Genomic DNA, 25,443 nt, shown 5'->3' with positions numbered 1-25,443 from the left:
AGACATGAACAATCTAAAATATCAGGGTAACATTTGTATTTTGGTACTCAAAGCTATTTTCAATGGTATTTTTCATTTGCCAAAGGCACTGAAAATAAGGTGTCACTACAAACATTTTATAAACATCTCGCTACGTATGACCTGCTTGATCTTTTCCTAATTACATCCTCTAGTCTTTTCTACCTGCTTTCCATTTTGTTCTAAGTGCTCCAGCGAGAAAAGACTTTCACAAGTTGAGTTACTTGTTGGGGCCTTTCAGCACTTTGATCATCAAAAATTGGCTATAATGAGTTATATTTGATTCAAATCTTATAGTTAAAAATGCGAACAGCCTATCTATATACACACTTTGTGTGGTGCTGGAGTTAGAACTCAGAGTCTTGGATATGCCAGGCAAGTCCTCTAACACTGAGCTACCTCCCTAGCCTTTCACATACATTCACTCTTCATGGTATAACCTCAAGTTTTTACTAGAAAATTTTACTAGAAAATTTGAGTTTATTTAATTGGTATTTGTACTACTGGTGTCATTTAGGTCAAGAATGAGATGATGATAGTAAAAGGGAAGAATACGAAATAGGTTAGTTAGACTATGAAAACATGAAAAATATGATTTCTGATGATTTAAGTGCTTTTACCTCAGTTGCCTGCGTGTTAGGGGCAGGGATGATGATTCTGGATAGAAGAATTAGAAAATGATATTTCTGTGTTAATATAATATAAACCAATTATGTACTGGGAAATTGTTCTCTGTATGAGAAATCAAGTAGGAAGTCAGATTAGAACAGCTGGGCCTACAACTAAAGCAATCTAATTCCTATTTAAATGGAGTGCTATGAATGAAACAGGTGCTAATAAAGTTTAACCAGTTTTGCCAGAGGTAGACTGACCTACAATACTTCTAAGTGCCATCACCTGAATAGCTAGGATTAGAGACATGTGCCAGGAGCACATTTTTAATTGCTGAAAGGTCACTGTTACTAACATACATGACAACTTCCCACCCAGCATTTATGCTGGATAATGTATTTTTCAAACTCTAGTGCTGGCCTGTATGAGTTATTTTGTGCTTCATGGCAATCGTACATTCTTGTTTTGATAGTTACAGATGGTATAAACCACATACATGTATTCGGACTATTTCTCAGAAACGACTAAAAATCAAGTGTTTATAATTTGTTAAATTAGGAGGCTAAATCAAGTGTCACTATGGTGTTTGGCATATCACTATATCTGTATGAATGAGAGGAAATACACCAAAATTTTATGTTAATACAGAAAAGTTTTCCATTACTATTTGATCATTGTGAGACTAGTTTTCTACCTCCCAAAATATTTGCTTTTGTTTATATTCCCTTTTATGTTTATATTCCCTTATAGTTTTCTATATTTTTTCCCTACATGGTAATTTTTAACATTTATAGTCAAGATTGCCAAGTTTAGCAAAAACAAATGCACCGTTTCAAATAAGCAATACTTGGAGTTTGTTTATGTTAAAATTTATTGTATGTAATTCAAATTTAATGGGGCATCCTAACTTACAATGTAATTTAGACTATGACAATGTGCTACATTATATAAAGCAATTCTTAACTCTAATGAATGTAAACATTTCAGAGATGGGTAGGCTAAACAGCAGCTTAATATTGTCCACTAATATAAATAAGAGATGAAAATGGATTAGGTCTTGGTTTTGCCAACAATGTGCTATAAGTCCATGAGAAATCGTAACTGAGACAATCAATGCATGGCTCTTTCCCTCTTCCCTGCCCTAGAAATTACTGAGAAATCTGTTCATTCTGTTCTACCTCTCTGATAATCATTCAGCTAATCATCCATTTGTCTGACAGTGTTGAAGATGAGGATAATAATATAAAAAGTAATACATTTAGAAGGAATCCCCTGTGTGCAAGTAAGTTGAGCTTACCTTATCAACTATTCAGATATAACAAATGTACCTTTTTTTTAAAATTTAAGAAACATTTTTTTCTTGTATAAGTTATTACTCATCTGCTTATAAAATATTAAGATGATCTCTCACCAATGAAGATGGAAACATTTAGGGATGGAATAGGAAAAGTAGTAAATTTTCTTGTTTTTAAAAATGTACCAATGGCATTCACAACTTACATGTTTATATAATTGACCAGAGAAATTATTTCAATCCTAATCAGTCTTCTTCTGTTTACTTTGGGAAGTTGGGAATGCTAAGAAAACATCTGTAGGGTACAGACAGCATTCTTAGTTTGTGAAACTAGCTTCTTTGTTCATGTTCAAAACTGAATGCAAAAAAAAAAACTCCTTGATTTCATAAAGATTTTCCCATAAAAATATTTTTATATAACTATAATTAAAATTGGATAAATTAGCTGATAGTGATACTTTTAACAGGAAGTAGGGTAAGGAAAAATTTTAAATTATTCCAAGGCATTTTTTGTTGCTTTCTCAAATAGTTTAAATATTTCAATAAGACAAGTATTTTCAATAGAGAGATAAGAGTATCATATACAGATCATTCCTCAAATAAAATCAGGGTGGGCAGCAGGTTCCTTATTGCTTCTGAAAGAGTTGAACAGGAGTATAATCATTTTTTAGAGCGAGCAGTATTGGGTCCTAATATCAGGGTCTTGAGATTAGGGTCTTCAGCTCTTTCTGCTTTAGATAATTTTCAGATAATGCTTTTTTTTGCTTGGAACAGGCCTGAGACCATACTCTCCTCCTTGTGCTTTCCACATAGCTAGCATTACAGAAGTATACTACAATGCCCAGCTTATTTGTTGTGATGGGGTCTTGCTATCTTTGTGTCTAGGCTGACCTCAAACAGGCCTTAATGTATACTTTTTTTTTTTTTTTCAGGTACTTGAACTCAGGGTCTCCTTGTACTTGCTTTCTTGTTTCCCCACTAGTCTACTATTGGAGTCACATCTGCAGCCTGTCTTTTTGTAGCTATTTTTGGATATGAAGTCTTGTAGTTTCAAAAAGTGGTTCTCTGGATCTGAGCCTCTTAAACAGGTAAGGTTATAGGCATGAGGCACTGGTGCTGGTCACTAAAATACATAATCTTAACGTATTTTCTTTTGTTTCCTGTTTGATTTCCAGCAACAAAGTGCATTTATTAACACACACAATGCTTGTCTGAAGATATGAGGTATAGCAATAAGATCAGCAAAAGTGATGGAGTGAATTATAGAAGTTAATATTTTTGTACTATACTTTTTCTTTATAGATTTAATTATATCTTAAGCAAATTACTATGTCTTTTTAACCATAGCAAGAACACAGTATTTCCTTTTCCCAAACCATGCCAATTGTTAGCAAGCAGCTAGGGTTAGGACTAGGGAAGAAGAATCCAACTTTATATAAACATGCATTTTCAAGCACCCTCTCAAGTGGCCTTTACTTACTTTCCAGCAGCCAAAGATAAACAGCTCTGTCCTAAGCAAAAGGGTAAATAAGTTACATCCGACCCCCACCTCACCAGCCCCCACCCCTATTTTACGCTTTTGCTGGCACTAAGACTGAAATAAACCAGTGAACTTGAATGACCCAAATTTGTATTTGCAATGTTGGGATAGCAAAGAAAAAGAAGAGACTCTGGAGAGGGGTAATAAGACTGCAACAGAGGAGGTTGTGAGGACTTACACAAATATCTTTGCAAATTGCTTGAAACATCACATTATTTTACAGTCCAATTGCATTTAGTGGCTCTGTTTATACCTGGTAGATCAGAGAAGAGAAGAATGCACTCATTAAAGCCATTAGCCAAAAGCCGGTCTCGAAGCTGCTGGAGAATAGCTACTCCTATGCAGAACGGAAAAGAGGAATTTCCAAGTAGTAGGGTATCCCAAAGGTGGAAGATTTTGTGCAGTGGAAATACGTCTGTGGAAAACATTAAAAAATTAAATTTAAACAAACGAAAACATTTAAAAAGTAAGAGTTAAAATTATCAAACTTTTTTGTGCCAGTTCTAGGGCTTGAATTTTGACCTTGAGCTTTTATACTCAAAACTAGTGCTCTACTAGTTCAGCCAGAGTTCCACTGCTGGCTTTTGGTAGGTAATTGGAACATCTGTGGACTTTCCTACATGGGCTGTCTTCAAACTATGATGCTCAGATTTCAGGTGAGAGCCACCACACTTGGTTCCAAACTTTTTACATAAAACAGCTGGCCTTTCAAATCTACAGTGTCCTAGCACCTTTTAAAAACTGATAACCAGATTAGTCAAACAGATGGTATTTTTTAAAATTTCCATTTCAAATCCCGTTATCTTTGTCCCATTTATATTTTTTCAAGAGATTCATAAACTACATTATCTTTATAAATAAGATTTTTGTAAGGAAACTCAACATTATCTTACTTATAAGGCAATATTCCCATTATGAATTATAAATAATTGCTTTATTAAATTGCCACCAATAATTCAATTGAAATTTTTCTAATTTTGTAACTTTCTGTCTTTCTAGTATAATACATACAGATTATAATTTCAATATTAAAAATAAAAAATACTAGTATAGAATGGAGGTGAATTTGCTAATACAATAGTAACAGGGACAATGATACTTACGAGTAAACATGGTGAGAAACCAAGGAATGGCATAGAGCTGTGAGCAGGAAAAACAGGAGTACAAAGCATGAATGAAGAACAAAGAAAAGGCAAAATTAGAATGATCATGGGTAATTTGAATGGTCAAAAAATTCTATTTTTGTCCAAGCTTTAAATAAAAATTACATAGGTAATTAAAATTGTCAGAAGTACTTAATTACATAATGATTATTGAATGATAGTAGGAATGAACATGCACTTTTTGCCAAGGATTATTTATTAGAGTATCTTCATTTCAATACACTAAAGACCATGGTTAATTCAAATATCACACTAGTATGATAATTTTAGAGATATATTTTTCACAACTGTAGAAAAATATTGCTGAGATTTTTAGGGCCCTTGTGAAATCTTATGTGTCAAACTAAATGGATAAGAGAATCCTCAGATATTTCATTAAATTTCTATTTCCAGATGAAACTGGCATTTGAACCATTCTCTAAGTAGATTCCACCCATTTGAGTAGAGTAGACTTCATACTATTTACCCAGGGCCCAAACTGAACAAAGGATTTCACTTTTTTCGCTGCTTCACTATTTAGCTGGAACATTTCATTTCTTCTTTTTTGTTCTTGGCTGGTGACTGTCAAGTTCAAACCTCAACAATAATTTAGAGAAATATCTGAAAAACAGTCATTTTCTTTTATTTGGAATGAATACAGCACACTATTGAAGACTGGAACTGCCTCCTAGTAGCTAGGATTACAGGTGGGAGCTACTGGTGCCTGGCCTAATGGTAGAGTGCTTGCCGAGCATGCACGAAGACCTGGGTGTGACTCCCTGGTAACATATCCACAAGAAAACAAGCTGGAAGTGGTTCTGTGGCTCAAGTGATAAGAGTGCTAGCCTTGAAAAAGCCCAAGGACAGTGCTCAGGCCCTGAGTAGTCCCAGAACTGACCCCCACCCCCCAAATAGTGAAAGGTCTCAAGTTCGGCTTCTAAATTTTTTACATTTACTATTTTTTCCCCACATAGTAATTACAGTTTGAGAATTCCCTTACTCAGTTTCGCTCTCAGACTTCTCCCATGGATTTCAAGCTTCCATCTCTAAATACTTACTTGGTATTTCTACTTACATATCTAACAGTAAAAACCTGTAATATGTCCTAAACTGACCTCCTGGGCCTTCCTCCAAAATCCTTATCACCAATTACAAATGCCAGCAACACTATACTTCTATTTGCCCAGCAAAAAGGAAATTCTTGAATCATTCTTGACTAATCTCCTCTCACACCAGCAGTCCTGTTATTCTACCTCCAAAATATAAACAGAACATGAACATTTCTCATACCTAATTCAAGATACTACATCTCTTGCCTAGATTGTTGTACTGGTCACCTTTCTACCCTGTTCATCTCAGTACAGTAGTCAGAATTACACAGCTAAAATATTTAGATCGGATGTCACTGCACTTCATTGCTTTCTGCAACTAATAATAAAGTAAAAGTCTTAATGAAATGGTCTTTAATATTCTAATATATATCCCCACTTGAATGGAGAGCAGACATATGTTCAATTTTTCCATTGTTATTTCCAAAATATAGGAAATCGCCTGGCACATAATGGATATGCACATATTTGCCAAATAATGATATTGAAGATAAATGAAAGGAATATATAAAAAGACCAATAGCCGGAGGCATGGTATAGAGTGCTTGCCGAGGAAGCATGCCTCCAGTTCAAATCCCAGTACCCCTAAATTACAACAACCAAAAAAATCTTAGCCCAGCCTGTGTGGCTTACACCTATAACCCTAACTACTCAAGAGGCAGAGATCTGAGGATCAAGGTTTGAAGTAGCCCAGGCAGGAAAGTCTGTTGAGACTCTCATTTCCAAAAACCCCAGAACAGTGGTGCAGTCGCTCAAGTGATGACTACTAGCTTTGAGCACCAAGAGGCACAGGGACAATGTTCGAACTCTGAGTTCAAGCCCCAGGACCAGCAAAATAATAGCAACAAAAACAAAAACAAAAAAACCCACTAAACAGTCATGAGATTATATAGTTTGAGAAATTTCCACTAAGTATTAACAAAATAACAAAGTGAGTTAGTTTTCCTTTGCTAATACACTAAGAAAAAAATTTCATATTAAATACTGGCAACTATTGCAAAAACCCCATCAAACCTGAGGTTTTGTTATTTACATATTCTTTGGTAATTACTGTAAATATTATTAAAATGCCTCGAATTCTAACAATACTTAAGTCATTATTCAAGTAGACCTAATATTTTTAATGTATTATACAGCCTAAGTTCTTCCTGGAATCAGCCAGTTTACCAATTAAATTAAAATCAGGTAAATAATATGTGAGACTTTAATTCCTGTTTTTCCTTTAATACTTTTTCCTTTTAAAATTTGAATTTTTTTGTCTATATTAAGTTCTCATTATTACAGCTTTATAATACATTCTAATACACAAAAAAGTCAGCAACAATGTAAGAATTTTGAGTATCAGGCAGATTTTACTTTTTATAGAAAAGCAAGTAAGTATTTGATTACAAGCATAAAAACTATATATATATATATATATATATATATACACACACACACACACATATATTCTAATTTTCTCCAGATCATGACATATAAGCATGTGACTGTAGGGAATCAGGTAAGTAAATACTGCCCCCTAGCAACTTCAAGCAAGAATAGTTTGTTATAGATAGAATTTCCTGAGGTCTTTCCACATGATCTGGTAATATCAAATACACACTTACCAATCAGGAAAGCAAAAGTGGGAACTGTCTTCATTTTCAAAAATCAAAAATTATGACTCAATGATTTATGAATTTGTCGAAGTAAAAATTTAAAGGAAGTATTTTTATAACCTCTAGAACCTTTATCAAATGAGTTTGTGAAATTTTTATTTAGGAACACGAAGCACTTCATAGTCACATATACATGTATATATATATATATACACACACATATATATGTATATATTGCTGGCATCTTGGCACAAATAAAAGTAGGGCTTACTTTTATGTAGGGGTAAAAATTAATAAATACCTTAATAAGATTTATGTGAACAACCTGGGAAGTATGAATCAACTATGCAGTGTACTGAGAACTTAATGCCTGTCTGAAGAAAAAGCTTAGGCAATTGTTTGGAATGTAACACAACCAAAGATGCTTTGTTAAGGAATCATTTTTTAATGACTTTTTTAAGGCTTTGTTATCTGACCAATATTTCTCAAAAATAAATAAAGGGAGTTCACAACTTCAAGAAAAACTGAACAGAAAACATAATGATTAGGATTATTTATCTGCCACTGTGAATTTGGCAATTTCTCAATATTTCTCAATACTTAAGGAATACATATGAGATAGGTCATGCATGATACTGACCAATGTGAGTTTGCGATTTTATAAAATGAAATGTGTCACAGCTGGAAGATCTGCAAACTCAATGAACTCCTATTTTACAAATGACCAACATATAGTATAACCTTTTTGTGGGTAAAAGCCATTCAAAAAGGTAGGATAACTGGGTTTTACTGTAATACAGAATAAAAAGTTTGGTGAAATAGTTTAGTTTATAATCTTTAATAAGCCACTGTCTGAGACCTTTTGCCAATTATGTCTTTATACACTTCAAATACACAATGTTACTAAGTTGAGTAAAGAAATAGAATTAAAGAGATTACAAAATATTAAATATTTTTCTGAAAGAATAGCATTTTTCAGAAAAACACAGTTAAATGCAATAGGTTTATAAATGAGTTGGGAAAATTTCTACTTATCTAACTTTTCTTGCTGGAAGTTGTCACAATATTTTTAAAAATCATTTTTGAAATGTTTTTCTTATTCCTTGGTTCCTAAGACCTGAGGATTTTCTGAGAGGCCATTAAGCTTCATTATAAGAAAGATATCCTGAGGAGCTATTTGGCTTTGAAGATCACAAGAGTTAGGACTCATGTCAGGGACACCACAGACATCATCAGAAAATACATCCTCTAAGACTGCAAATGTCTTCAACCGGTTAGGAAAGTTTAGAATGGGATATTCTAAATGGGATAAATATGAAAAGATCATGGTCAGAAGTCTCCTCTTTAGAATAAGATCTAAATGGTTTAAGGTAACAATGCAAAAGCCAGACACAAATGAACAAACAAAATATTAAATAGTTCCAAGTGTTTCCTTCACATTTTGTTAGTATAGATAAAGCTGAATATAATTTCTTTTGGAGGGAGGGTTGTGGTTGTGGGGTTTGAAAATCAGGCTGGATGCTGTCTGCGAGCATTTTTTCTCCCTAGAACTCTACCACTTTGAACCATAGCTCCACTTGCCGTTTTCTAGTGGTTAACTGAAGATGAGCTTCTCATAGACTTTCCTGCCTGGGATGGATGCAAACCTCAATCCTCAGATCTCAGCCTCCAGAGTAGCTAGGATTACAAGTGTGAATCTCCTGTGCCTGGATGCTGTGTATAAATTTTGAAGCAGACAGTGGTAAGCTTTTAAAGAATGAGTAATCAGAAGTAGTGTAAGTATCCTTTTAGATTTCAGTTAAATAACAATGGTTTTGCTAACAGCACTCAATGCTTAGCTTTATCTTTAGCTGGGACAGTATGCTAAAGGGTATATACAATTTTGAGATATGATCCTTATCACACTTCTCAATGGCTATCTCACAACTTTTATAATCCATAAACGCAGTGCTATTCCTAGCATTTCAGAAAAACAGCTCCTTTAAGAATGAGGAAACACACTTTCTCATTCTCATTTGAAAGACCTATTATATTTGCAGAAGCAGAAACACATCGGGATAGAATGATAAAAATCACTCTGGCCCCAATTTTGCCAAATACATTTCTCTATTTATATGTAAATCACAAACTACCATGACTTATATAATCTAAGCATCACATCACTGTATGATATTCCAAGCTATTTAAGCTTTCTCAGTGCTTAGTGTTCAGAATTCTGTAACCCACAGCAAATGAAAAGGAGCCAGAAATCACAATCTTTCCTGTAATGGAAGACTGCATTTCAGTGATGGAAGATAAATCAAGGCTGACTTTGATAGGATTAGTTCTTGAGTAGGAGAGTCAGTTTAGGATCTCATTATGAGAGTAGCTGTTCTTTCCTGATGCATCCTTGCCTGTCTTGTCCTTAGAGGCACACAAAGTATAATTTTAAGGGAAGAATAATAAAGGTAATAATTAAAACAATACTGCATATACAAATTAATGAGATGTGATTAAAATGAAAAACAACAAAATTCCATTTTGCCACACTTACACACTGTACACAATCCCTACCTTAAAAATATTAACTCTACTGACAAACTCAATTTTTAAATGTCCTTTTAACCTTTTAATATTACCTATAGTACTGAGATAAAGTCCAATAAAACAAATTGAAAAACAAAGAAGAAAGATTTCACAAAGGATTTTCCAGATAACATGACCTTTTAGTAAATAATTTTTATTTGTTCATGTTGTGACAAGGAAGTAGTTATAGACTGGCTCTTCTCTGGGCTAAGATCTATTCTCTTTCTCTGCTTTATCCTTTTTACTCTATATTCTTAATGGTGATGGAATCATTACTAAGAACGCATCATTTGGAAATACCTGTCTCCAATATAGAAACATGAGCAAAGGCATTTTATTGTGACGTGATCAGTGGGTCACTATTGACTCGTGGACTGACATCAGGAATGTACAACATTTGTCATGTTCTAGACACTTCCAATTCACAGGGTGTTATCTCCCATCCAATATGATTTAGAATGTCTCACTAATCACTACCTATATCTGTATGTACATATGTATGTATAGTGATATAAAATAATGATATACACATCACTATATGAATATTTTCATAATACTACTACTATTGCAGAATTTTTATAAGAAGTTGCATGAAAAATTCTAATTTTACAAGTGACTCAGTAGAGAAAGAAATACATAGAATAAATGACATCAGAATTATTGAACTGCTGAAGAACTTATCTTTCATAGAAATACATTTAAAGAACACCAGTGAACCTGCTGCCCTGATTTAAATTTAATAAGCTTTAACATTTTGCCACACTGGCTTCAAAGTTTAAACCACAAGCATATACTTTCCATACAAAAAATCCCCCTTTGCACCATTTCCTCAAAATTCTAATTCTTTCTTTTCAAATTTATTTTATATACTTCTTACAATATGGCTAAAAAAATCTTTTGTAGACAAATGATAAACATTCCTTTAATATATGAAGTTACCTATCTATCCACCCCTGTCATATATGAAGTTCCATATACATATAGGTGTTCCACATACAGATATATGCATGTATACACACACACACACATACACACATATCTTAGATGGAACTATTTTATATTCTGTTCACTAGTTCAAATTAACACATGTCAGTGTTACATTTGACTAACGTTTTTCTCACACACCTTTAAAATATTTTTTTTCTGTTGAAGTCTTCCCTCACCAACCCAACCCCCTTTCGGCTAGTACTGGGGCTTGAACTCAGCCTTGTGCTCTTATTCAGCTTTTTCACTCATAGCTGGTGCTTCATCATTGAGCCAGCCCCCACCCCCCAATTTTGGCTCTTGCTACTTGTTCTTTGAAGATCAGAGTCTGCAGATTTATCTGATGGGCTGGCACTGAACAGTGACAGTCAGAGCTCAGCATTGTGAGAGGTAGGACTATAGGCCCAAGCCACTGGCACTGAGCTAACTCTTACATTTTTATGTTTATATTTTAGCATATAACCATTTAAAATATGAAAATAATTAAAATAGGTGATTTATTTCACTTACATACCCTTGTCCTCACAAGACTGACTATTACTCCCCACTTCTCTTTCTGTAATCTTGTTAGTTTTGTTTTTCTGATAGGGTATCATTGTGTAGCCCAGTTTTAAACTACTGATTTTTTGTTTCTTGTCAGTTGTGGGGCTTGAACTCAGGGCCTAGGTGCTGTCCCTGAGTGTTCTCAAGGCTAGGGCTCTCTTACTTCAGCCACAGCACCACTTCCAGCCTTTTCTGTGTAAATGGCACCAAGGAATCTAACCCAGGACTTCGTGTATGCTAGGCAAGCACTCTATCACTAGGCCACAATTCCAGTCCACCTGAGTTCTTCTAGCTCAAGGCAAGCACTCTACCCCTTTGAGCTACAGCCACTTCCAGTTTTCCTGTGGCTAACTGGTGATAAGAGACTCATGGACTGTCCTGCCTAGGCTGGCTTTGAACTGTGATCCTCACATCTGCATGAGTCAACAGCATCGACAATCAAATTCAATTTTTTCTTATTGTCAGTTATGGGGCTTGAAGTGCTTTGGTATGCTGAGCCATAGCTCTACTTCTGGTTTTTGAGGGTTAATTTGAGGTAAGAATCCCACAAGGACTTTTTTGCCCTGAGCTGTCTTTCAACCGTAATACTCAGAACTTAGTCTCATGAGTAGCAAGGATTACAGATGTGAGTCATCAAATTTTAACATACACTTTTGAACTGTAAAAAGAGACTAACTTCTCATCACGAATGAGAAAAAGGCTAACTTGTATCTTCGCTAAATTTGGGGTGTCCACTCTGAACCTTGATACCAACACAAAGAAGCTAATAAAGGAAGCTAAACTCTGGCAAGTCTATGAGGCTATAAATCAAGCAAAATCCAGAGTAACTACTTAAGATTCCACTTAAAAATTAATTTCCTATTTCTCAAAAGTAGGTCCTGAGGGGCAAGAAGTTTAGCCTAGTGGTAGAGTGCTTGCCTAGCAGGCACGAGGACCCGGGTTCAATTCCTTAGTTCTACCCACATAGAAAAAAGCCAAAAATGATGCTGTGGCTCAAGTGGTAGAGCTCTAGCCTTGAGAAAGCCCGAGGACAGTGCCTAGGCCCAGAGTTCAAGGCCCAGGACTGGTAAGAAAAACAAAAAAGGCCTGAAAAATTATAAAAATCAAGTGAAAAATCCTTAACTCTTGGGCTTTCCACTACTTTTATACATTAAGTGTGTAATAAATAAGACATTCTCCTTATGTTTACACTAGGGATGTGGAAGTGACCAAGAACATGACAAGCCAAGATCAATAGCAGTAATTTGCTTAGAAATGGACTTCTTATGACAACAAAAATTGTAGAACTAAACTCATGTGCTGTAAATATCTGCTTTTCATTTTACTTCTTGTTCTCCTAATGTACCATATACTCACATCAGGAATGAAGCCAATCTCATTGAGATGATTACTCAGCTCTGGATCATGGAAGGCAGTCATCTGTGAGAACACAGTCAGATACTCTGAAATGACAGCAAGGTGTAAGATAACCATTGTCTTTACAAATTACCTCAAAACATTCCAATTCTAATACATTTCAGCTTATGCCCTGATGAGAATTCTTTCATGAAGCAAAGATACTTTAGTAATTTTCTGTACTGTTTTTGTGTACTTATAATTATTAGGCAAACACACCAGAACTATGCCATAATTTAATTGTTTGCCTTCAGAGCTATGTTGATTTTTTAGTTAAAAATATGCAATTTCCTGTTAAAGTGTACAAATACTTTTTAGTAAAATTTTCACATTTATTGAAAATTCAGATAATGTGGCAGATCCTTAAATAAAAATATTTATGAATAAGCATCTACAAACAAAACAAGTTATGTGTTAATTCATTTATATACACAGATTTAGACATCTGATTTTGTTTCAATTCATTCTAAGATTTTGCAGATGGCATGTCACAAGTAAGAACAGTATCTTAATAGAAAGCAGGCACAAGGCAGCCAATTAAAAGCACCTACTTTCTTGTCCTATAATTCATAGCTTTCATCGTGAGAGGATGCATTTTTATTTTTGACACTTTTCCAATAAATTATGTTTTACCAATTGACTATCTACTAACTTAAGCAACACAACAGTAACAATTTATTCCATACTAAATATCTATCCTACTTTTTACTCATTAAAAATCCAAAATCAGTAACATAAAAGTTGAAACCACAGTAACTCAATTTAGATTTTTTCTTAATTATTTCATCTATTTCCTTCAAGAATGTGACATTTGCAATTTAAATCAATTATTTTGTAAAAATAACCTCCCAAAATAATGTTTTCTTTGTCAGTTTAACATCAGAACAGACAGTAGTAAATCCTTTATTAAGCAAGTAGAATTATTTCCCTCAATGAAAACTTTGCTTCTAATAATGGCACTGTTTATAAGCAATGTCACATATTTTGGGAAGCATGGGGTGAAAACAATCAACAGGTGCTAGACTGACAGTGATGATGGGAATCACAGTACTGAGTGAATTTATTAATGCCAACCTTGACTCCAGCTAGATAAAGAACAGGATATTACTTAACATGATTCTGGAACCATTTCTTGTTCTGCAACAAAGTTCATTAAATCTAATTCTCCCCTTTCCTTTCAGAGCAAAAATGCACAATTTCTAACAGCTTCAAAAGTTACAAGTCAAAGTGAAGATCCAGGACAAAGCTGAAAGGCTCGGAGAATTTCTAGGTTCTTCAACTATGTTTTTCTCCTTCCGATTTGTGGTTGAGTGTTGAGAGTTCCAATGTACCCACGAGATATAAACTCAGCCATTATAAACATATGACTGAATGTTGATGAGTATATAGTTATTAATTTCTAGCTTCTAATTTCTTGCTTCATTTTAAACTAGAAATTTGTGCCACAGGCAGTTCTCTACAGTTATGCTCTGATTAAATATCATTCTTAAAATGAGGGAGGGGGTAACACTGTTAAAAAAGAAATATACGTATTACTTATAGAACCCATCTCTCCTTTACAATAAAATAAAGTGTGAGTTACTACAGAAAAAATAAATATTATTCTTACTTGAGACTAATAATATTAATTACGATGAGGATTTGCATGGCTAGGTAAGGATCTCCTGAGACCAAATTCATCATGGAAATATGTTCTCTGTTTCCTGTCCAAATACTGTGAAATTTATCTAGTGAGTACTCACTCAGTTATAACTCAGTTAGATGCCTTGCCTTTTTAGACCCAGGAGTGGCAAAAAAAAAAAAAAAAAAAAAAAAAGAAGAAGAAAGAAAATCGAGCCATCTCTTAACTGCAATATAAGCTTCAAAATATATATTGTTAACCAATTGGTAAATAAAAGTCTTTTTGGCCTGACAAGTCTTGTGGGTTATGCTATACACATTATAGTTTCATATCTATTTTCATGAATTCAAAAAGCATGAAAATGTGCCCCATATTGGAAATTTACTATCAATATGTCTTATCAATATGCCATACACACATTTATTTAAGCTATGAAACCATCCCTGAGAAACACATGTAGTTTGTTTGTAATAAGATCTTGCTAAGTACTGAAGACTGATTTGGGACTCTTCTATGATGCCTAGGCTGGCCCCAAACTGGTGATCTTTCTGACTCCACTTTCCAAGTGCTGGGATTACAGGGTATATTACCACATCAAGTTGAAATGCCATTTGTGGGAGGTATATAAAGTTTGTGAAAGGAAGCATATACAGCCCAAATAAATACTGTATTAGATAAGACAACTAATAGTCTCCTGAAAGCTGTCCACCAAACCTGGTATAAACAAACCTTCTGAGCAATAGTATCCAGTTCACTTGATCAGTGCTCTTTTAGTTGTTTGATCAGTGCTATTTTACTTGTTTGAGAATTCTGCAGTATTTTCATTTTTCTCACTTATAGGAACCTAGCCAGACAGCATGCTTTAATGTAGAGCTAAGACATTTGGAAAAGGATAGTGTTCAGGTTTTTGCATTTGAAAGCTCAGAAAATATCATAGTTTCATGTTAACTGCAAAGATAACAGAATTATATTGTTGCCTTTTTTTTTTTTAAACTCTCATGGGGCTTGAATTAAGAGGCCCTGTCCTTTCTTTGCTCAAGGCTAGTGCTCTACCACTTGAGCCACAGCTCTAATTCAGATATTTCAGTTTTAAAGGCTTTTAAAATTTACTTGAAAGCATTCCATCAATTTCACACTAAGTGAAGACATTTAGGATCCAAACACGCTTTAAGGTTACTCACCAGTTCTTTTTTTTTTTTTTTTTTAATTTGTTATCACATTGGAAACCAGTACAAAACATAAACCTGGCTATGAGAGGCAAACATGTTGTAAGTTTCTAACACTCCTTGGCATTCCAATGATATGACTCAAGACTGCTGTTAAACTAAGGTTGCTTTTTAAAAAAATTATTATTATTAAAATTGAAGCTGTTTTATGTGAAACCTTTCTTAAAATCATTAGCTTTTGCTAAAGAATATTAAAGTTCTGGGATGGAATGTGAGCATCCAGTGATATTGTATGACTTTTAAACACTTTGATTTTTTTTTTTAATCTAAGGAAATGGCTATTTTGGTAACTTTTTTTTCTTTTGGTGCCTGTCCAAAGACTTGAACTCAGGGCCTGGTCATTGTCCCTGATCTTTCTTTGCTCAAGGCTAGCACTTTTTTTAAATATATTTTTTACTGTAATTAATAGAAGGGTTACATTATATTTGCCAGATAGAAGGTGCATTACTTCACAAACATTGCTACCCTTTCTCATGTTTTTGTCCCCATTTCCCTCCCCTAACCTCCCTCCCCGAATCTTGTTTTCCCCCCTTCCCTATCCTATTTCAAATAACCAAATAAATGTATATATAATATATCAGATAACAAGGTAAGATACTATAACAATATAAGATAACCAAGGGACAGCAAAAGAGATGAGACATAACATAGTACATTAAGAACAACAATCATACATTATATGGCTCTTGTTTCCATATTCTGTAGGTCCTTTCATTTAGCCTCATCCTATATAGCCTTATATATCTTGGCTTTGTCAAGGCTAGCATGTTGAGACACAGCTCTCCTCTGGGTTTTAGGTGGTTAATTGGTGATAAGAATCTCATAGCTTGTCCTGACTAAATCCACTAGCACAATGATGTTCACTGCAGCACTATTTATCATAGCAAAGATATGGAACCAACCCAGATGTCCCTCAGTTGATGAGTGGATCAACAAGATGTGGTATTTGTGCACAATGGAATTCTATGCTGCTGTCAGAAAGAACAACCTCACCCCATTTGTTAGGAAATGGAAGGACTTAGAATAAATCATATTAAGTGAAGTAAGCCAGACTCAAAGGAACTTAGGCTCAATGGTTTCCCTCATTTGTCATAATCAGTAGAAACCTTGGGCTCTCCTAGCAGAGATTTGCAATAGAGCAAAACCTAGATACATAAGGCCATATAGTATGACGCTAAATGAAAGGACCTCTAGGATATAGAAACAAAAGCCATATAATGAGTGACTGTTGTCCTTAACGTACTATGTTATCTCTCCTTTTTTTGCTATCCCTTGATTATCTCATATTGTTACAGTATCTCACTTTGTTATCTGATATATTGGATATATTTGTATTTGGTTATTTGAAATTGGATAGGGAAGGGGGGAAAAACAAGATGAGGGGTGGGGGTGGGGGGGGAGGGAAATGGGGACCAAGACATGAGAAAGGGTATCAATGTATGTGAATTAATGTACCTTCTATCTGGCAAATATAATGTAACTCTTCTATTAATTACAATAAAAAATATATGAAAAAAAAAGAATCTCATAGCCTGTCCTGCTCCAGGAGGGCTTTGAACTGTGATCCTCAAGTCTCAGCTTCCTGAGTAGCTATAATAACAGGCATGAGCCACCAGTGTGCAGCTACATTTACATTTTTAACTGAGGACTAAAATTTCAACATTTGAGCCTATGTGAACTGTTCATGCCTGCAATCCTTGCTACTCAGGAGGCTGAGATCCAAAAGATCAAGGGTGGAAATGTCTGAAGATTCTGCATCCAAAAAAACTGGTCTGGTCATTGTTCAAGTGGCAGCATGCTAGTCAATTCAGCATGAGGTGATGAGGCCAAATTCCATCACCACATTAAGAAAAAAAAATAGATGAATTTAATATTACACTGAATAAATATTAAACATATTTTCTACCAATCCTTTCAATCTTTGGTCTGTTATCTGACACAATATTTATACTATATTCTCTGTGAGGGCTTCTGGCTATCCAAAATGGTATTAAAGCTATTCATTTTTATTACTGGAATCTTACAGTACACTGTCAGCTCTATAACAGGTATTACTAGTAAGAAACCATGAACAAGTGCAGCACATCCTATGATTCAGAAGGTATAAAACCACCTATAGGACATCACTTTCCAATTAATACCTCTGATGTATCTGAATATGAACTGCCTTCTTTACTAAATTAACCAAGCAGAAAAGCAGTTTCCTGATTATAAAACAATTCTACTTAATTATAAAAAGACCAAGCAAAAGCCTGTGCTTTCTAAAAAGCATTTTCATATTTATACTAGCTTTATGAGTACTCATGATAGGAATATACAGGGAAAAGGGTATATTAAAAGTAAACTTTTCAAAATACACGTGTAAGTAAATAAAATCTTACATATTGAAATACACAGCCACTTGTTGAATGTTTATATTTTAAAGTTTTGTAATCTTTAACCTCAACAATAATGTTTTAATCTTAAACGTAAAGTAAATGGTAACTGGAGAAGTTTTTTTAATATATTTTTATTGTGATTAATAGAAGAGTTACATTATATTATGCACCAGATAGAGGGTGCATAACTTCACAAACATTGATACCCTTTTCTCATAACATGGTCCCCATTTCCCTCCCCCACCCCCCCCCAGAAGTTAAGTTTTATACAAGGCTACAAAGTATTGAAGCTTCAATCTGGAGCATCTGTAGGGCTTGAACTCAGCCTGGGTGCTGTCCCTGAGCTCTTTAGCTCAAGGCTACCATTCTACCCCTGGGCCTGGGCAGTGACCCTGAGCTCTTCAGCTCAAGGCTACCCTACCCTTGGAGCCATGCCCCACTTCTCATTTTCTAGTGATTAACTGGAGATAAGAGTCTCAGGTCCTTTTGTGCCTGGGCTGGCTTTGAACCTTGACCCTCAGATCTCAGCCTCCTGAGTAGCTAGGATTACAGTCTTGAACCACTGAGCCCCGCAAAAATGCTTATTTTTAAGAAGTTCAGTTTATACGAGTTTCAGAAGAGTTCAGAATTTATTAAGTTTGCATGCACCTGAAGTCAGTCAGGATGAACTCACACATAGGTTGTATCTGACTAGAGAGCTGAAGGGAAAGGTATCTTTAGGAAGACAGAAGGGAAAAGGAGCATGTTTTGGGTGTTGAAGCATGTGGAATGAGATGAATAACTTATGTTTTAATATTCAACTTAAAAGTTAAAAAATGCTGGGATTGGAGACAATGGCAGAGCACTGGCCAATTAGCAAAAACATCAGGTACTGAGTTTGAGTCCAAGTCTTGGACCAAAGACAAAAAAATGTTTAAAGTTTCTGTAACTTCACTATGTATTTCCTCCATGGTGAAACTTTTTGAGTACTTTTAATCATGAGAGAAATAATAATTCTGTTATTTTCTTTAAACTATCATGTCTGCATTTGAATTCAATTTAAAGCAAGTACTAAACAGCCACTATAACAATACCACAATTCTTTGTTGATTGGAGGGAAGCCTAAATTCTCACTCTTGAATTTTTGTGATTTACTACCCCAATATTACTTTGGGTTAAAATCATATTAAGTTAGTAAGACATTGGCTAAATTGACAAAAGGAGCTGCCCAGTAAAAAGGCAGGAAAAGATATTGCTTACCTTGTATTACATGTGAATTATCTTTCAAGAAGAAGTTGTATAGGTATTTGGGGATGAAGGCAGACATACACGCATAAGCCAAGGCTGGGAAGAAATAAGTCAATTAGAAAAGTGGTTAATAGGGAAAATTATCAGCTGTCAGTAAATCAACACATATTTCTGAGTTTTCTATTACATATTATTGCATTAAGTGCTTCAAACACAAAATTAAAACATAAAATTAACTGGGCATCTATCCTGAACATCATAACCCAGGATATTCACAATAGCCAAGCGATGGAAATAATCCAGATGTCCTACTGTAGATGAATGGATACAGAAAATGTGGTATATATACACAATGGAATTCTATATAGCCAACAGACAAGATAAAATACTGGCATTCGCAGGGAAGTGGATGAATCTAGAGCGAATCCTATTGAGTGAGGTATGTCAAGACCAAAGGAAAAAAAGGTGCGTGGTTTCCTTAATATGTGGCTATGAGATTCAAACAGTACAAGAGCAAGGACTCAATATTTGCATATCCAATGCTATCGACATGGTATTGGAAATATAAACACAAATACATAGACATAAAAATTGATGACTCTATAGACATAATGTTTTATTACATAGATCAATATGTATCTATGACATATAAACCCTCAGCTTAATTTTAATTATGTTCTAAAATCTAAGTGCCAGTGATTGTATATAGATTGAATACTTGATCGTTAAACATGTAATTTGAAATATAATGTAAAAATCAATAATAAAAAATTCTTTAATAAAAGAAAACTCAAAATTAAGTGTATGCTACCTTTATTATTTAAAATAGAAAACATTTTAGATAACTATTTCAGTAACTCAATTTTAAATTACTGTTGAAATTCTAATTTCAAAAAATAAAAACCTTAGTTGCTTGAACTTTTTGCTGCTTTTAAATAAGAGTTGTGAACATGATTGTTATTAATATAAATCTCATGATATTTAATTACCGATGATCCAAACAAGAATTTGAGAATACTGGGTTTAGTAATACCCAGTATCACCTATAATTTCAGAGAGTCTTACTATTCTTGGGTCAATATGTAATATCTGGGCCTAATGGCCTAATAAACCTTTAGTCTAGACTATTGAGAAGGGAGGTTATCAGAAAATGGTGCATGTTAATAATCATCCAGTAAAATGCCAGTTCTTTGCAGTTATGCTATCTCTATTCAAGTAACTGAACTTCAGTTACTGAAGTATCTCAACTTCAAGTAACTGAAAATGGACAGAAAACAGAATCTGAAAAGATGCAGATTCTGAGAATAGAAATCGCAACATTTCTGCCATATACAATTACTTGCTCTATTTGTAACTAAGAGTTGTGGGATTTTTTTTTTTAGTTTAACAAATACTTATTGAAAAATCTACTAGAAAAAGGTATTATAGCAGAGAGAAAGAAACAAAATAGCCTGTCATTAACAAGAAAGCTGTCTTACAGTAGATAGAATAATAATATACAATAGACACAAATACCTTTCTTAAACCATAAAGTGTTGAATAGGTTTACAAAGAAATCTTTACTTATAAAGTATATTAAGGGCTGGGAGTTTGGCCTAGTGGTTAAAGTGCTTGCCTAGCATACATGAAGACCCGGGTTCTATTCCTTGGTACCACATACATAGAAAAAAGCCAGAAGTGGTGCTGAGGCTCAAGTGGTAGAGCTCTAGCCTTGAGAAAGTCCAAGGACAGTGCTCAGGCCCTGAGCTCAAGCAGAGGATTGGCAAAAAAAAATAAAGTATATTAAAATGTTAAGCTTTGAAGATTCAAAATTAGGGACAAACCCAGTCAATAGTGATTTATTTACAAGTTTCATAAAGGCAAACTTAGATTAAACTAATTTCTACAGAATCTTTCAAATTTTATAAAAGTGGCTCAAAGTATGTAAAAGATTGTGCTATAGCACAATCAGCTCAATTCCTAACAACATTCTAGTTATAGCCTGGTCATTTTGTAATCTACAAAGTGAGTCTCACATGTAATTTCACAAAATTTTATAATTTCTACAGGGTAGGAAATAAGAATCTTAAAATAAAACCAGAACTTTTTCATATTTGAATAAAACACTAGATGGCTTCAGCAGTAAAGTGACGTACCTTCATTGTTGAAGTTTAGATACAGGAATGGAGCACACAGCGAGTCGAGACCTGATACAGCGATTGGGACAAAGAGGTGAAATGATTACATTATGAATGGAAATATATACATAAATATCTTACTCAGTTCTCAGCATTGTCTTAAATGGTAATTGTTATTCACTTAAATGTAGGTAACAAGAAATACATAACAGGGGGCTTGGAATTTGGCCTAGTGGTAGAGTACTTGCTTGCCTATCTTGCATTAAGCTCTGGGTTCGATTTCTTGGTACCACACTCACAGAATAAAGCTAGAAGTGACTCAAGTGGTAGAGTGTTAGCCTTAAGAAAGCTCAAGGACAGTGCCCAGGCCCTGAGTTCAAGCCCCAGAAAAGGCAAAAAAAAAAAAAAAAAAGAAAAAGACATACATACAGGGACTGCCACATAGTAAGTGTCCAAATGTCTGCTATTATCATCAATTATTATAAGGTAAAAAATAACATAGCACCAAAAAATTAGAATACAATTCCTATCTCTGACCCTAAGTGTATATTCTTGGCAATGATTTTCTTCTCATCTAGATAGTCTTTACCTGCCTTCTTTCTCTTATGGGACGAGCAAACAAAATTCATCAAAAGTTGAGAAGTACAAACATATATCTTATTGATAATAATGCTGTTCAGATGCCGTCATGTTGAAAGAATGCATTTTATCTGCTTAATGAGTTAAGAGTATGTACTGAGCTAGGAAAATAATACCTTTGAAGTATTGCTAGAGGAAAACAATATTCAACATAACTACTGCCTATAATAAGACATTTAAAAAATAGGACTGAGTTAAATCATGAACTTACTTACTGGAGAGCAAAAATGTCAAAAAACTATAAGATCAAGGATCTGAAACATATTCCAGTGCAGGAGAGAAAATAAACTATACAGCCCAGAGGCCTATCCTGTGCTTTAATTCTAAGTAGCTATCATTTAAAAAAAAATTAAGGTATCATTAATCAGTAAAACTCTCAACTGGCCCAAAATTTGAGGCATAAAATTATTATTTGCATAAATTTTAAAAAGTGTATAATAAAGATCGCCAAGCACCAGTTATCCTACTTTCCTAATTAATGTGACTACAGGCTTAATTTTCAGCTTCTTGAATCTAAGTAATACAAGAAATTTAGGTTTTTTAAAAAGCACTGCTTATAAACCTCTTAAAAATGAATCAGAGCTTTAGTGTTGACTTTTTTCAAAGTAAACAATGTTTGACATTTAAAATTTAAAAATTGTGTGCTCAAGTCTGTAATTCTAGCTACTTAGGAGGCTGAGATCTGAAGATCACAGTCTTTTGAAGCTGGCCTAAGTAGAAAAGTCCATGAGAATCCATCTCCAATTAACCAGCAAAAAGCTAGGCTGGAAGCATGGTTCAAGTGGTACGGTGCCAGCTTTGAGTGAAAAAGCTACCTGGGGCCGTGAGGTTAAGCCCCAGTAACAGCCTCCACACATAAAAACATGTTGGGCATAGCTAAACACTCAATACTAGAAGCAAAATCTTAGTAATACTTACCTTGCCAATATACAAGATCAGGATGAGACACTACCCAAGCTTTCAATACACGCCTGAACTTTGCATGACCTTCAGGTGATGATAGGAGTTCATCATATTGATGACAGCGAGGGATATCCACTTCAATCTGTAGGCAGCAATGCAGTAAGTAACACTGTAACACAGCAATCCCTAAAGCCATTTAACTTTATTTGAAAATAAGAGCAGAATTGGCAATATACATTAAAAAAATATACATTTCAGGATAGTGCAATACTGCCTCAAGAGGCTATTTTTTATTAATTTTCTAGAAATGCATATGCACATAAAAGTTCCATGTACAGATCTGAAACTGGGGAAACAGTTTTGAAAAGGAATGTATTAAAACAGTTTTCAAAAATACCTCATTTTATAAATAGGTCTAAATAAAATTTATTCAGGTGAATAAATACTTTGTTTAATGGAACTCAGGCCTTGTACATGATAGGCAACACTTTACTGCCTGAGACATGCTCCCATTCCCCTTTGCTTTTAGTTATTTTTTCAGATTGTTTCTTGGTCAGCCTCAGATGGTCATTCTTCTATGTATGTCTCTGGTATAGCTGGGAGTACAGTTGTGAACCACCACACCCACCTTATCTATTGAGAGGGGGAAAAAAGGGTCTTGCTGACTTTGTGCTCAGACTGGCCTTGAATCATAATCTTCGCTACCACTTGAATAGCTGGGGTCGATTACAGGAATGGAACAATTCTTTTTTAAGTTATTAAACCAGAAGTACTTTAAAGTATTGTTGTGTAACTCACTAATTTCTGAATATAAGAGTTACACTTTTTCTAATACCTTTTGAATTTGGCAGTGGCAAAGCATTCATAATGAAGAGCATTTTCTCATTAAAAAAAAAAAAACGATTTGGCAGAATTACCCAGGCTGCTTTAGACGATTTTACCTGTCTATCTGTAGGAATTGGAGTGTCTTTATCAATTGCATCATATTTGGCCTGAATAGCACCCTGCAAGAAAGAAAACACATTATATTTCCAATATAAATGATAAGTATGTTGAATATCTCATGTTCTAAAGGCCTGAGTTCGATTTTGGGGAGTTTTTCTAGTTTGGTAATATTTGATAAATCTTTTGAGTTGAATGTCCCTAATCAGAAAGACTAAAATCCAAGATAAATGGATCTGAAATCCATTTATTTTGTGCAAGGTATTAATATTCAATAGATTTTTTTAAAAACAGATTTTGGAGTATTTTCACATTTCAGACTTTTGGATTTAATGCTCAATGGGAAAATCTAGTTATAAACATCTTTTTTTTTTTTTTTTTTGGTCAGTCCTGGGGCTTAAACTTGGGCCCTGAACACTGTCCTTTGGCTTTTTCAAGACAAGGGTTCTACTGCTTGGGTCACAGCACCATTTCTGGCTTTTTTTCTCTATATGTGGTACGGACGAAGGAAACCTGGATCTTGGTGCCTGCTAGACAAGTACTCTACCATTAGGCCAAATTCCTGTCCCTAAACATCTATTAATAATTTTTTTAAAACTTAAGTACAGATATGTACATTCCAATCTAAATGCTACCTCAACTTAGGACAAATTCTCTACATGTCTGACAATGTGAGACAAGTCTATGACAAGTATGAAAATCTGTCATTTTGTTGAGGCAGAACTTGAAATTGTATACATCAGAAGAAAATGTCCTGGATAAGCCACTATCTAATGAGTATTATACAATATAGCTTTGTTTTCTATTTGTTGTTATCACACATAGTCTCATATAGATCAACTTGTCTGCAAACTTACTCTGTAGTTTAGGCTGGCCTCAAATTCACATTCTACCTCATCCTCACTAGTACTAGGATTGTAGCCAGATATCACCATACTTAGTTCAGGACTTGTAACTAAAATATATTTATAATGTACTCATACTTAAAAATTAATACTCAAGATACTTTCTGCAGGCATAATTAAATATGAAGTAGCACTAATCTAACAAATTTTTGTTCATATTATTCTATTTCAAGTCTTCTCATGTATTCCACTGAAAATTGACAAAAATTCTGTATGTTTTACTATATAATCTTCTTATAATTAAAAGAAATATAGGCATAGAACTGAGGACCCAGATATTAAACCACAGACCTATGGCCACCTAATCTTTGACAAGGGAGCCAAAAAAATAGAATGGAAGAAAGACAGCCTCTTCAACAAGTTGTGCTGGCAGAACTGGTTAAGCACCTGCAGAAAACTAAAGCTGGATCCTTCGTGTCACCTTGCACTAGAATTAACTCCAAATGGATCAAAGACCTGGAGGTAAAAGCTGACACACTGAAAACTTTACAGGAAGGAATAGGAGATACACTAGGCCTCCTTGGCACAGGTCGAAACTTTCTTAATAAGGACCAAGAATCACAACAAATCAGAGAAAGGCTGGATAAGCGGGACTGCATTAAACTGCAGAGCTTTTGTATGGCAAAGGATATAGCTAGTAAACTAATCAGGAAGCCTACAGAGTGGGAGAAGATCTTCACCAACC

At 34.5% G+C, this 25,443-nt stretch overlaps 1 protein-coding gene across 2 annotated transcripts in view; it reads right to left on the bottom strand.

Annotated features, from left to right (window-relative positions):
• The window catches only part of Tbck (TBC1 domain containing kinase), a 113,334-nt gene that overhangs the window by 47,763 nt on the left and 40,128 nt on the right, over positions 1-25,443 (bottom strand). For both annotated transcript variants that reach the window (XM_090356719.1, XM_090356720.1), the window contains 7 exons: positions 23,853-23,915; positions 22,927-23,053; positions 21,388-21,438; positions 19,265-19,348; positions 12,762-12,847; positions 4,568-4,604; positions 3,718-3,879 (listed from right to left, as the gene is read on the bottom strand). In XM_090356719.1, the coding sequence (XP_090212845.1) occupies positions 3,718-3,879; positions 4,568-4,604; positions 12,762-12,847; positions 19,265-19,348; positions 21,388-21,438; positions 22,927-23,053; positions 23,853-23,915 (610 nt within the window). The remainder of the gene's footprint in view (positions 1-3,717; positions 3,880-4,567; positions 4,605-12,761; positions 12,848-19,264; positions 19,349-21,387; positions 21,439-22,926; positions 23,054-23,852; positions 23,916-25,443) is intronic.

The sequence above is a fragment of the Megascapheus bottae genome, chromosome 23 (assembly GCF_031878675.1).
Source record: "Megascapheus bottae isolate mThoBot1 chromosome 23, mThoBot2.hap1, whole genome shotgun sequence".
Lineage (NCBI taxonomy): Eukaryota > Metazoa > Chordata > Mammalia > Rodentia > Geomyidae > Megascapheus > Megascapheus bottae.
The sequence above is the reverse complement of the archived record's forward strand: the minus strand, read 5'-3'. Positions and strand labels throughout refer to the sequence as shown.